The 14,791-nt window shown below is 38.5% G+C and overlaps 1 protein-coding gene across 1 annotated transcript in view; it reads left to right on the top strand.

The window, feature by feature from the left end:
* Nucleotides 1-14,791, top strand: part of LOC138759359 (phosphoinositide 3-kinase regulatory subunit 6-like) — an 89,488-nt gene that overhangs the window by 38,916 nt on the left and 35,781 nt on the right. Inside the window, exons 4-10 of the mRNA XM_069929599.1 lie at nucleotides 272-379; nucleotides 3,538-3,629; nucleotides 5,514-5,579; nucleotides 10,245-10,377; nucleotides 11,356-11,425; nucleotides 13,002-13,185; nucleotides 14,517-14,673. Coding sequence (XP_069785700.1) covers nucleotides 272-379; nucleotides 3,538-3,629; nucleotides 5,514-5,579; nucleotides 10,245-10,377; nucleotides 11,356-11,425; nucleotides 13,002-13,185; nucleotides 14,517-14,673 — 810 coding nt within the window. The remainder of the gene's footprint in view (nucleotides 1-271; nucleotides 380-3,537; nucleotides 3,630-5,513; nucleotides 5,580-10,244; nucleotides 10,378-11,355; nucleotides 11,426-13,001; nucleotides 13,186-14,516; nucleotides 14,674-14,791) is intronic.

Genomic DNA, 14,791 nt, shown 5'->3' with positions numbered 1-14,791 from the left:
CTTTGACTTCTCCTGTGATTATAATCCTCTGCAATGTTCTCTTTGGCCTCTCTCAGTAACCTGGGATAGATCCTATCAGGCTCTTGGAGACCCAACATCACTTTTGATCTATATATTTAAAATAAAAATTTGCTGGTCCAGAACCTTAATGAAGAGCGTTCATATGTTATGGTATATGGTATTCTCAACATGAACACATTTGCATAGCAACTGGAAACTCCAAGAAAGAGCTCTTAACATGTGGTGTGGAAATGTTTTGTATTCTTTAAAGGTGGAAGCTCCAGTGTAGCAGCCAATGCTGAGGCAGAAATCCAGCGCAGTGTGCAAGCGATAATACGGGAACTGGACCAAGAACATCCAGCGTTCCAGTGGAGTCGAGGTAGGAGATTTGTGGTATCAGATTTTTAAGTAATGAATAACTATTTTGAGGTTAAATATTTTGAGGTTTCAAAATGCTGAAGATTCAATTAAATGTTCAATAATTGCTGCCATTGATATTTGGTTGCATTTTTTTAAAAAAAGAAAACAATTTAATGTGGCGGCGCACATCTTTGTGAGCGAACCGGCCCCGTTTGTACCGCCATGGTGGCGGGGCAGCTGCAGAAGATGGTGCCATCAGGGCTTGCTCACTGCCTCGTGGCTTAGGCCACTACTCGCGCCCTGAGCCACATGATGATGTCACCGCTGGGCAAAATTCAAATAAACAATCCTACTGGAAACCCCACCGAGTCTAGTGGTGTTTTCTGTGTGCAGCAGCTGCTACATTGATGCCAAATTTGAATTGTCATTCAATGTGTAAATTTGTTTTACAAAATTCTCTAAATGCCCTTCAAGCCTATTGTATAACAGGATAGTTAAACAGAAACAGTATATGGAGCAGCTAGAAGGGAAGTTTGCTAACTCTGGTATATCACACTTTGAGGAGGCTGTGTAGTACGGACAGCTTATGGCAGAAGTTAAACAAAAAGCTTGGTGCAGGCAATGTGTGGGCACTCTGGGGAAGTACTACAATCTAGACTCCTCCCATTACTGGCTTTTGAGGAGCTGAGACCGAGCGGAAGCCCCTCAAACAACAGACTGCAGAGAAGGGACAAGGTGCTGCAGGGGTGGTAATGGGGTATTTGGAGAGCAAATGTAGCAGTGACATTGATGGGAATGTATAGATATGATTGAAACTATGGATGTGAAAAGACTTTGGTTTTCTTTTTTGTAAATAATTTATTGTGAATAAAGTTTATTTTTGGAAAAAAAGTGTAATATTACAGCATACGCCGATAAAATTGAAGGCTCTGTGGATGTACAATTTGGAGGAGGTGGGGGCTGTGGGAGGTATTCCGAAGTTTACCAATCCCTTTTCTGTGACTCCCTGCAATGTTTGACAATACACAAGGCTGAGATATTCACAGTGGTGTTATGCCTGTGGATTTCATTGGGCAGAAACTCATCAATTGAAAATGAAGTAACAGTGGATAAAAGTAAGACTTTATTAAACAAGTTGATACTCCAGTAAGGATAGGTGATCTAGTCTGTTGCCACAAGTTATACTTCACTTGATTATCAGTAGATTAACCCCTGAGATGGTTTTGTGTTAAATGGCCTTATCTTGTAGAAGAGAGAGAGGTTTATTATACTGGGGTAACTGCAAACTCTCAAACTTAAGAAAGAGTAGTCTGACACAGAATGTTATTTTTTTCATTATTTACCACAATGAGCATTTTTGCATAAGTAGCAATAATTGGAAGTGTACATAGATGTGTAGAAGGCATGGATCCTTTCCAATCACAAATAAAATATTGGTTTGTATGGATTTCAAGAAGTGTATTTTAAGCTGGTATGAAAGAGAACGCTTAACATATTATTAATTATCTACATAAAGATGTGTTTTCACCTATCTCTACAGCATCCTTGATCATTTAGTAACTCTGAAGGCATTTGTTTCATTATTGCATGCAATTTTAAATGGCCTGCCTTAAAAGAGACAAGGGTTGTTGGCAAGGATGTTGGACAAAGTGATCAGAACCAGAACTTATTGTCATGAACAAGTCATGAAATTCAGTGTTTTGTGGCAGCGTCATAGTGAAAACATTCAAATTATAACCATCTTACAACATTACTATAAATTAAAAAAAAACACTAGTACACTGTGTCTTTGGTTCATTGATATTCAGGAATCTGATGGCAGAGGGGAAGAAGCCGTCCTTGTGGCATTGAGTGCTCATCATTAGGTTCCTGTACCTTTTTCCCAATGGTAGCAGAGTGAAGAGGGTGTGGCCCAGGTGGTGGGAGTCTTTAAGGATAGAGGCTGCTTTTTTAAGACAGTGATGGAACCGGCCAGAATGCTCTCCAGAGTACACCTGTAGAAGTTTTCGAGAGTTTTCGGTGACATACAAATCTCCTCAGGCACCTTACAAAGTATAACTGCTGACAAGCCGCCTTTGTGATTGCATCAACATGGAGGCTCCAGGACGGATCCTCGGAGATGTTAACACCCAGGAATTTGAAGTTCTTGACTCTCTCCACTCTTGAGCCCTCGATGAGGACTGGGTCATGTTCCCCTGACTTCCTCCTGACGTCCATAATAATTTCCTTGGTTTTGCTAACGTTAAGCGCAAGGTTGTTGATGTGACACCCAAGTGCTGATCTATCTCCCTCATTGCCATTTGTGATTTTGCTGTTTGTGGGGTCATTGGCAAACTTGTAGATAGCATTGGAATTGTGCTTAGCCACACAGTCGTGGGTGTATAATGAGTAGAGCAGTGGGCTAAGGATCCAGTAAAGATTTAGCAGGTAGAATATGTTTTAACTGGAATACAAAATGCAGCTGCTAAAGGAAGATATTACCCAATTCATCAAAGTGGTGGCACAAAGTGAATGTAGGGATCATCAGGTTACTTAATTTGATCTTTTTTAACTTGCACCCAGTAGAAATAACCTTGGCTATTTTCAAAATCATATCATGTGGGAGTTAAATTTCTTAAATATTTGTGTTCTGAGGCAAATGTAATTTTAGCATAAATCTAAAACACCCAGATATAAAATATTAGACAAGTATAAAATGCAAATGCTGCACAATTATTTCACTCCTTTATTCCATTCTGACAATCCATTGGCTAATTGTACTGAATCTGCGCTAACAAGTTGTGGGTCAATATCATCATAAAAAATGCCCAGAATTTTTGGAGAAGCAGAACATTCATTCTGCTATGATTTTGTTTGTTTTTGTCATTATAAACCACATTGTTTTTCTAGTTTGTTCCACGCAATTTTGTTAGCACTGCCATACGTCACATGAAAATTTGAAAAGTTTCTGCAGTTGCATGATCTTAAACCAGTTGCATCAAATGAAAAGCAAAATCTAAATTTTCTTCCTTTCAGAGTAAGATTCAGTCCGAGTCACACTTTCTTGGGAATTGGATTGTTTATGCTGACTTCTCCTTTTGAAGATTTTTTACTTCCTGTCTTTTTAACAGAAAATCAGATACATAAACATTTATTTGAATTATGACAGTAATAAGACCACTGCTTTCTTTTACACAGGGATGCTTAGATGGACGCTGCATAAGAAGACAGAACGAGACCCATACTGTAGCAATTTTGTGGTTAAAATTCTCATTAGTGAACTGGAACAGGTGAGAAACTATTTTAAATCAAACCTAATGGTCACGAAGAATAATAACTTCTGGTATTGCATGATATAAATTCTTTAATTGCTTTGCACTGCAGCAACCTATGCTTGCATTGTCTCACAGATCTCTCTACCCATACACAGTCATCAAAAAAACTCAATCGGAGCTGCTTACTTTCAGTGGATTAAAAAGGACCATGTTCCTTGATTAGAAGTTATTGCGTTGTGTACTGTGAATGGGAATTCTCTGATTTAAGTGGTCTTCTGGAGACTATTCCCCAGCAGATACAGAAGAAAGTAAAATGCTTCATGACTAATGCTGTCCACTAATTTCCACAATAATCTCAATATATTTGGGGTTAAGATGGTGGCAGGAGGATATAGCATATTTTGAATAAAGAAAAGGAAAATTTTACACATTTGCTTAAAAAAAAAGGTGTGGACATTTCGGACTCATTAATCACTACATTTAGAGTTTATTGGTCAAATGAGATGCAAGTAAAAAAATAATTAGTCATTACCAGCTTGGAGTGAAGTCAGGTTACCAGTAAGTATACTTACCTGAGTTAGGCCAATGTGCTTAGTAAGATTTAGTCAAGTGGTGTTTTTGCGGCACAATGAATTTTTTGAATGAATGAAATGTGATGCCCTTTACTGTATTAAAATTATATTTATTTATGAATTTTATAAAATACATACAAAACAACTTACTTAAAAATACTATACCCTTTACTACCCCCCTTCCCCCCGCCCTCTTCCCACCCCACCCCCTACACCCCCCCCCCAAGTCGGAGCAAAATGCATATTTCGGGTAATTATTGGTTGCTGTGTGGCGTGCCAGCCCTTTTACATCTTTTATAAAAACGTTTACTTTATATCTACACCCATACATTTCAAGTATAAAGTCAACGTTTTGAAAAAAAGGGATAATTATTTCATAAATTATAAGTTATCTTTTCTAAGTAATGACACGATTTTAGTTCATTATGCCATCTTTGTATAGTCAATTCAATATCATTTTACCATGTAACAGCAAAACATTTTCGAGCTACCGCTAACCCCAGACGTATAAATGCAATTTGGAATTTATCTAATCGTAAACCCGTCGTTAATGTATTAGTATAACCGAATAAACACAATAACGGATCAAGTTGCAATTCGAACTTGAACAAATCTTCCAAAAACTTAATAATTTTTTCCCAAAAGGGATTAACGTTTTCATATGTCCATACTGAATGTAAAAAAAGTCCCCATCTGTCTTCCACAATGAAAACACAAATCTGAAGAACTAAAACCATGTTTTTTCAACTTCTCAGGAGTCAAAATATAACTGATGTAAAAAAAATTATAGTTAACTAAGCTATATCTAACATTAATTAATTTTGTGACACCTGTCTACACACATAGTCGTCCATTCCTCCTGAGATAATATAATAGATGTCCTTCTCCCATTTATCCTTTGTTTTATATAAATCAACCTTGAACATCTTTTCCTGCAACAATGCATACATTTCAGAAATGAACCCTTTCTTCCCATTATCCACAATTAATTTCTCAAATTTAGTTTGTCCAGGTAAAACCAAATCCCTTCCAAAATACTGATAGAAAATAATGCCCAGAATTGATAATAAGCAAATAAAGAGCTTGATGCTATCCCAAATTTTTCTCTAATCCAAGTAAAAGAAAGAAACATAATGGCTTCAAAACAATCTTCGACTAACTTAATACCTTTCGATTCCCAAACTTTCAGATAGGGGTTATTAAGTGAAAACAGAGTTATTTTATTCTGATATAACGGTGTCTTAGCTGAAATTTACCTTTAGTTTCTATTAAAATTATATTTAATAAATTGATTCGTATCAAAATGACTGGTTTTTTTTCTGAACAGGCCAAGAGACACAAAAAGCCCTATATTTTACCTTTACTGAATATCTTAATGTATGCTATTATTCAGGTGGGTACAGAAAGACCAGTGGTGAGCATTTCTTTACAGAATAAGAGAAGCAAAAAATGTTTGACTTGATATTTTGTATTTGGCACAGATGTTTGTTTTAATTATTAGTGGTGAGTCCATACTCCTTGAATTAATAGACCAACATAAACACAAGATACTGTTTTAAAGATTTATTTACTGGTCCATGTCACAACTTGAAATTTGGTCATTTTGGATACAAGTATGGCATGTTTATACTTATGGTTTTACTCACCAATTAAGAATTTATTTTGGAAATAGATAGTAAAATATCATTGGGTTATGCACCATGGAAATGGGCCCCAAGGCCCAACTCATCCATAGTGACCAAATTATCGATTTGAGCTTGTCCCATGCCTGTGTTTGGCCCATATGTACTCACCTCAGAGTGATGCCATGTTAGGTTGTGTAACTCCAATGAATAAAAGAATGGTCTTCTCAATGTATATCTGAAAAACAACATTGAAAGGACCGTCTTCTAGATTTGGGTCCACGACAGAATAGGTCAACAACTTTTCATCAGGCTCAAAGAATAAGTCCTGAAAAACTTAAGCAATATTCCAGAAAGCAATTTGTCTCACTGCTTAGTGGAATCATCAAATTGACAGAAAAACTAAACATATTGAAATTTTGCGCTCAAAAAAATATGAGCAGTATTGAGCTGCTTACAATTCTGCTCCCATGATTCTTTGTACTTTGGAGGACTGAAAAAACTAATTTCCTCCATCATCACCATGGATATATCTGGTGAGGGTTGTCAAGGCTTCAGCAGTGGTAATGCTCAAGTTGGGCAAAACTCTGCAATATTTCTTAAATGAGCCTGATGTTCAAATTGCTTTAGATAATAAAAGAATTGCACAAAATCTGTTAAAATATCTGACAATAAAATGCATTAAAGCATGTAATTCAAAATATTCCCTTGTGTAATACTGGGTATCCCAGATCCGTCAAGGAATTCAGTGATGGGGGTGGAGTCATGGCATCAGGTCATTCAACAAACACCTGACTTAGAATGGGTCTGGGGCTTATTTACCTGGAGGTGATGAAATCGTGTTGGTGCCTTTTGGAACTGCTGACAACACAGTTCAACCCAAAAAGTTATAATACATCAAGGTTCTTCAGTACAAACAGTATTACTGACTATTTTCAAGGTTTGTACTCTTCTCTTGATGTATCATCTGAACAAAGTGAGATTACAGTGGATGAAAAATTGTCATTCATGTAGATATAATGCAAGTTTTCATTTTTTTTAAAAAGTGCCCTAGTTTCCCTGTACAAACAAGTTATGTCTATCGATTCTAAGCTTGTTGGGTTTTGATGTTTATTGGGCTAGAATTACGTTAGAACAAGAAAAAAAGACAGTGCACTTTCAAAACCTACATCACAATATCAGAAACAAGTAAAAGGAAGCTGGCCCTTTGTAAATGTTGATTAAAGCGGGGCAGATACAAATCCTTCATAGAATGGGCAGATTGAAAAAAAATTCTTAACTTTGTCAAAATTGTGGGTGAAAAATCACCACTCATTTTGCTATTTTGAACCAAGCAATTTGATTACACAGGATTGTGTTCAAGTCCTTGTATTTTGGCTTGCGTACACAACCTTTTGACTGGAGGGTAGATGCTACAGTGAAAATTAGCCTTCTGACAATGGAATATGTTCAAGATTAAAGAAAATGTAGTTGTGTTTGGCTATGGTGGATTGGTGACTCTGGAAAAAGTGTGCAGCAGAAACTAAATCAACTCCTTACATTGTTCTTTCTCGGGGGGTGGGGGAAATGGCAGTTGATTTGATATTAAATTTGAAATGCCCATTTTGGTAGAGTGCCAGGAGAATTCTGCCACTCCTCTTGCCATCTGCTGTGGTTGTTGAAACTGAAGGTGTCTAATTTTTCAAAACAAGTAAGCTGATCAAGTGAACCTCCTAAAAATGAATACTGGAGGGCAGAATTTGAAAGTTGAACAAAACATTTCTTAATCTTCTGAAATATTCTCAAACATTTTTTTGATGCTGATGTAGAAATACTAATCCTGTTAGTAATGTGAAGCATTGGTATAGCATATGACAAAAAGCACGTTAGCACTGATGTTCCATATGCATAACTGTGTTATGGAGGCATCTGAGTAGAAACTTTTAAATAAAGCCCTTATTTATGCTCCTTGTGTTTCACGATCATACTCTGCTGTCGACCAATTTAGAGCTCAGAATATGCAAACCTTAAAATAAACGTATTGCGCAATACACAAGTACTAAAGGAACTCAGTAGATCACGCAGCATCTTGAGGAACTAAAGGGTAACCAATATTTTTTTCCCTCAAATATTGATGACCTTCATCAAGGAATGAGCAAAAAATCTGGCAGGTGAGCTTGGAGGGGGGGGGGGGGGGGGTGGGGAGGGGGGAAGGTGGAAGGTGGGAGAGGAGGGAGGAAGGGGCAGGAGCATAGCCAACTGATCATGGGTGGATACAGGTGGGAGTGTATGAGGAAAAAAAGCTGTGAGGTGATAGTGGGGAGGGTAGATCTCTGAGTGGGTGGAAGGTAGAGGGAAGGAGTCTGAGGGATAAGGAGAGAGAGACATGGGAGGAGTTTAAAGAAACTGGAAGTCAATGTTAATGCCATCTGGTTGGAGAGTGCCCAGATAGAATATAAGGTGTTCCGGTTGGGTAGTGCATGAGGCAATAAACAGACATGTTGGTGTAGGAATGATGTGTGGAATTAAAATGATTGATCACTGGGAAGTTTTTGCTATTGCACTAGACAGAGTGAAGGTGGTCAACGGACCAATCTCCTATTCTGCGTCCAGTCTTACTAATGTGGAGAATGGTGGTCAGGGAGGAGGTGCAGACAAAAATGTAGTATTTCTTCCAGTTACTGTTTTGTGGAAACTGCCAAAATGTTTGGCCTGGAAGTCAGCCTGAAGAAAACGGAGGTCCTCCATCAGCCAGCTCCCCACCATGACTACCAGCCCCCCCACATCTCCATTGGGCACACAAAACTCAAAACGGTCAACCAGTTTACCTATCTCGGCTGCACCATTTCATCAGATGCAAGGATCGACAACGAGATAGACAACAGACTCGCCAAGGCAAATAGCGCCTTTGGAAGACTACACAAAAGAGTCTGGAAAAACAACCAACTGAAAACCTCACAAAGATAAGCGTATACAGAGCCGTTGTCATACCCACAATCCTGTTCGGCTCCGAATCATGGGTCCTCTACCGGCATCACCTACGGCTCCTAGAATGCTTCCACCAGCGTTGTCTCCGCTCCATCCTCAACATTCATTGGAGTGACTTCATCCCTAACATCGAAGTACTCGAGATGGCAGAGGCCGACAGCATCGAGTCCATCCTGCTGAAGATCCAGCTGCGCTGGGTGGGTCACGTCTCCAGAATGGAGGACCATCGCCTTCCCAAGATCGTGTTATATGGCGAGCTCTCCACTGGCCACCGTGACAGAGGTGCACCAAAGAAGAGGTACAAGGACTGCCTAAAGAAATCTCTTGGTGCCTGCCACATTGACCACCGCCAGTGGGCTGATATCGCCTCAAACTGTGCATCTTGGCGCCTCACAGTTCGGCGGGCAGCAACCTCCTTTGAAGAAGACCGCAGAGCCCACCTCACTGACAAAAGACAAAGGAGGAAAAACCCAACACCCAACCCCAACCAACCAATTATCCCCTGCAACCGTGTCTGCCTGTCCCGCATCGGACTTGTCAGCCACAATCGAGCCTGCAGCTGACGTGGACATTTACCCCCTCCATAAATCTTCGTCCGCAAAGCCAAGCCAAAGAGAAGAAAGAGGGGTAGGCACGTAGCGGTCGACCAGTGGCAAAGGGATGAGTGGACGAGAGAATCCCAGGTGGAAGTGGAGCGGAGAGATATGATAATATAGATGTAGCATATAAATCACTTCATGTCAATAGCCACCTTTCAATTTCATTATGTTTCCTTTTTTTTAAAACTCTCATGGTTTCACCTTGAGCTTTGCAATGAACTTTGTGGCAGATTGGGTTATTAATGTGTAATAATTATTGGGGAGGGTATAGTTTATTTAGATTACTGATACTGTATTGTAATTTTATTATTTTGTTCTTAATTTTTTTTAATGTAATTCTATATGTTATTCATGTTATAAAATCTTAAATAAAGTTTAAAAAAAAAAGAACTTTGTGGCAGAGATTTTCTATTACATATGAAAATGTCTATGTAAGATAAATTATTGATACACCTTGGGAAAACCATTTCTCAATGCAGTGTAGAATCAACAGTCACAAAGCCTGTGGTTTTGCTTCAGTTTTTACACTCCCACACATGGAGATACCTGGATATTTGCTCTGCTTGCTGGGCTTCCATAAAGGCCCACAAACAGCAGGCTGGTTCTCCTGGAAAGAGTCCCAGTCGATGGAGCTGGGGCTAGGGAGTGACTTCAGCTTTATGCCCTTTTAGAAAGGAACCTTGCAACAGCTCTCTTTTCGGGTAACATTAGGTAACCTCTTGTGTTTACAGTTTACTGGGAACTGTACTGTTGGTGAGTTTAAGTTGCTTCTCATCAAGTATCAAAAGTGGAATGATGCCAAAGAGTTTTTTTTCATAACATTGGTAGGAAATACAGTATTCCATTGTCATGAACTACTTCATTTTCCAGGCTGCATATCTTCCTGATAATCTTTATGAAGAGGCATATCAATTTTGCAAAGGGCTCCTATCATTCCCCAAACCCTACGGCACAATTGGACATCAATGCACAGACATGTTGAAGGCCGAAAGAAAAGCACCGGGTATGTGGATAAATGAATAGTGAACCATGATAATTAATGTTGCAGAATAATGGTCTAGAACCAAGCATCATCACTGCTTTATTAATAACCTTTGCTCCATCTTAAAGGCAATAATGGGTATGTTTGCAGAAGATTGCATGATGTTCAGTTCCATTCACAATTTCCCACATCATGAAGTAATTTACACCCTGTGCAGAAAGACGAAACAGAAGTCATGGCTGGATTAATGGGCAGCAAATAACATGTATGCCACACAATGGCTACCCTTAAAAGCAGTGTGATTTGTTTTTTTTTTCATCATTTGCATCCAAGACTCATCTTTCCCAGAAATCTAACTGGATCAGGCACTTCAGTTCTGTGGTTACAGGAGTATATCCAACTCCTGCATTGAATAATTTACTATCTGCTCCCTCCTGCCTGAATGAATGGACTTATAATAGCAGTCAAGAAACTCCATCTGATCCATGTCAAGATGCATCAATCTTGAATCTCTAGTCTGGATAGTGAAATATACTTTTGCAATGAACTGTGATGTACGAAATGTACCATTTCTTGAAAATTCCAAACACATTCTTCTGATTAGTTTAAAAAAAATTCTAACCATGAATTATGAAAGTACATTTGCTAGAAATGATGACATGATGCAAACAAAATAAGATTGTTTTGTGTCAAGTTTATTGTCATCTGATTGCACAAGTATAATCCAATAATACAGCATTCTACGGTCCTTGGTGAAAAAACATTCAGACACACAACCAGACATAACGCACATAGAGACAAGCAATACACATAAGTTTGGGGATTTTTGAAAAATGATTTGGTTTTATGAAAGATGTTTAAGAATTTATATAGTCTTTAAATATGAAATCACCAGCTGTGATGGGCAGAAAAAAACTGAGTAAAACGAAATTATAATGTATTTCAATGCACCAGCAATAACAATGCTTCGCAATCTAATTAAAGTTCATTACATTGCAGGTTTTTTGTACCAAAGGATAATTATTTCAGAACAAGGGCTAAAAAATGACACCTTTTCACACCGAGAAAAGTAAGTACAATAAAATAACTATGGTGAAAGAGAATCAATTTACTTATGAAATTAAATATCCATGGAGTTCCTGGACTATCGATCTGGAGGCCTGAGATCAAATCCCATCATAGAACTGCGATTTGGAGAACAACTGGTGTTAATAATAATGCCCGCAAAAAAATGACTGGATTTTTGTTATAAAATCCCACTGGTTCATCAATTGTCTTTATGGTAGGAAATCTGCCATCTTTACCTGATTCAGACTACGTAGTGATGCCCTAAACATGAAAAATAAATTAGAAAAACAAGTTACTGGTCCACTGAGCATGGCACTGGTGCTCTGTTTCAGAGGTTTCTGTGCTCATAATAGTCGTGCAACCTTTGTTTAAAACAGTACATACATGTACTGGAGAGTTACAGGCAGAGATTTGGCATTCTCCAGAGAAGAGGCAGAGATGTGCCTAAGAGTAAAGAGTTTACTCCTTCAGTGACTTTGGCGAGGTCACGTTGTTAATAGAACTTTTTGAAGAGCAAAGCATCCAAACCCTTGGGCTTCCAAAAGGGAGTTATTACTGAATATGCAATATCCTCTGGGAAATCTTTTGACTGCATTCTGAGGAAGCATTGCACTTGTTTCTGTATTGCTACTTCTGTGATGAAGTCTCTGAGCCTGCCTGCGATCTTTGATATAATAGGCCATCTTTAACTATGCCCTTTAAATGAAAGGAGGGCGCCTTCTGTAAACATTCTGAGAGGAGCTCCAACACCTCCCTATCCCCCAGTTTGAAACCACTTTATTTTACGGCTGAACTAATGAAGGACTGGGGAGAGGTTGGCCCTGTCCTGAGAACCTCCTCTGACATCTTCAGGAGACTGATTCACAATGTACCCACTCGTGCAAATACATCATCCACGTGCCACTAAATTGTCCCAGGATAGCCCAGTCCCTTTCATGATGCGCTAATTGGCATGCAGGCATCAGATCGCCCCGGGGATTATGTACCCTATCTAGGCAGTCCATCTCCAGGGTGATCTAACGTCTGCATGCTGATTGACAAGCATTCACACTGGCACATTAACCGGTGTATTGGCGGTTAATTACTGAGACAAAGTGCCAATGTGAATGGGGCTATTGATTCTCACCTTCCTGACATGCCTGCCATCAGATGTCAACAGATTTTTGATGATTAAGGAAATCTAGAGTGAAGTCTTGCTGAGGTAGAAGAATCGGCCAAGATCTTATTGTATGGCAGACCGGACATTAGGCCTACTCTTGTTCTAACCCTTGCCCTTATAATTTTTTTAAAAATCGAGCAATTTTTTTCGAGTGACATTACCCCATGAAGGAATAGGATCATGGAAGTAAAGAAAACAAGAGCAGGAGCCCCTTGAGTTTCCTCCATCATTTGATATGTCCATGGCTTTTCTTATAATTTCAGCACCCTATTCCTGCTTATTCTTCACACCCCTTGATCCCTTTAACCAACACGGCTATGTCCAGCTCCTTCTGGAATATAGCGAACAAACTGACAAGTAGCTTCTAGCAAACGTCATTGAAATTATTTGATAAACTGTGTCTACTTTTCTTGGTCAGGATTTTCATCTTTGCTGATCCTGATCTTATGTCTGAAGAAGTCATCAAGGCACTTTACAATGAGATCCAATCTGTGAGCCAAAATGACACATCTGCCGATAATATGAGTCATGTTGTAAAGCACAGCATCCAAGCAACACTGGGAGAGAACTGTGACGTCAGCAAATTGGATGCAGCCTTGCAGGTAAGTATGGTGGGCAAATAAATCCTGGTATTCAGCTGAGTCATGTTGTAAAGCACAGCATCCAAGCAACACTGGGAGAGAACTGTGACGTCAGCAAATTGGATGCAGCCTTGCAGGTAAGTATGGTGGGCAAATAAATCCTGGTATTCAGCTGATAAATCCCACAGGGGATTTCAAAATACTAGTTCTTTAAACATTATTTAACTGTTAATGTTAACTTAAATATTGGACAATGGAATCATGCAGCCACACAGATAAATAAATCTGATGCAATGGGAAATTTTCATTTGCCCTAATAGTTGTGAAGAGGTGGTCATGTCTTTTGACCAAAAATTTTGTAGCTCTTCTGTCAAAGTTAAATGGCAAGTTTAAAAAAAAACCTCATAAAATGTATATTAATGAATCACTTGTGGTTCTGAACACAAAGAATCAAGTGCAGTCTTCAAATGAAGCAGGATTTTAAAAAATAAAGGAATATTGAACCATGTCATACCCATTTAAAATCTGACCTTTTATGCAGCACAGAGGCCATCTCGGATTAGAATAAAGCTGGCTTCTGCAGGAAAGGCGTTGTGTGTGAGAGAGTGGGGGGCATTTCAAATCATGCATATGTAGAATTGTGTGAATGATGAATTGATGGCAGGCAGCTCAACATTGCCAATGAATTTTGGAGCATTATTTTATTTCTATTGACTCCATAATATGTACAGAATATTTATGAATGTGGCAGTGTTAATTTAAAATGCTGTATAAAGTTTACCAAGATTCACCAAACATTTCCAGACAAAACTTGAGATTTTCTTTTTGGATTAATTGACACTGAAAACTAAATATTTTTCTTTCATTTTGTGGTTTATAATTAAACTTTACAAAATAAATATTTAATTTTACAAGGATTAAACTGTTCATAAAATGCTAATTGACTTGATCCCATTTTAGACCCTCACATCATGTTCTGACTTCTAAGCACATTTAATTGGTTTCTAGTCCTGAAATTAAAAAAAAAATTAAGATATGCTAGATCACTGTACGTCACGAGAATTAAATTTTTATGCTCTGGTGTGGGTTTTTTTCTGAAGGTCATGTACATCAATTACGTTCACACCTCAAACGGTGTGGAACAATTCTGAGTTATTTTCTCCATTTCATGCACCTTGATGATAAGAAGGGAAGCAAACTATGACCTGCACCAGACTTCAAAGCTACATTTCAATCCTTATGACTTGATTGAATCTTAGTGAGTAAGTTCTAGTGCAGTATTAATTAGGTTGTTGTGATTTAAATATTAACATGACTTGACTCCACTGACTATTAATAGCATTGCTTCACAGAATAAACCTTATAAAGAGATTGAGCACTATTTCCAAGAAGTGGTTGCAGTCACCGAACAGTCATATTTTTCTTCAGAGGAAGTTACTACAGCCCACAGGATACACAGTAGCAAGTTGCAACAACTTTACGAGAACATAATTAGCTCTTCACAACAAGGTATGTCAGGATTAATAATTGTTTAGTTACATATCTGAACAGGGGAAGTGTTTAGGGGGAACATTAAAGGGAACCTCTTCACACAGAGAGTGATGGGAGTGTGGAACGAGCGGCCAGC

The sequence above is a fragment of the Narcine bancroftii genome, chromosome 3 (assembly GCF_036971445.1).
Source record: "Narcine bancroftii isolate sNarBan1 chromosome 3, sNarBan1.hap1, whole genome shotgun sequence".
Lineage (NCBI taxonomy): Eukaryota > Metazoa > Chordata > Chondrichthyes > Torpediniformes > Narcinidae > Narcine > Narcine bancroftii.
The sequence above is the reverse complement of the archived record's forward strand: the minus strand, read 5'-3'. Positions and strand labels throughout refer to the sequence as shown.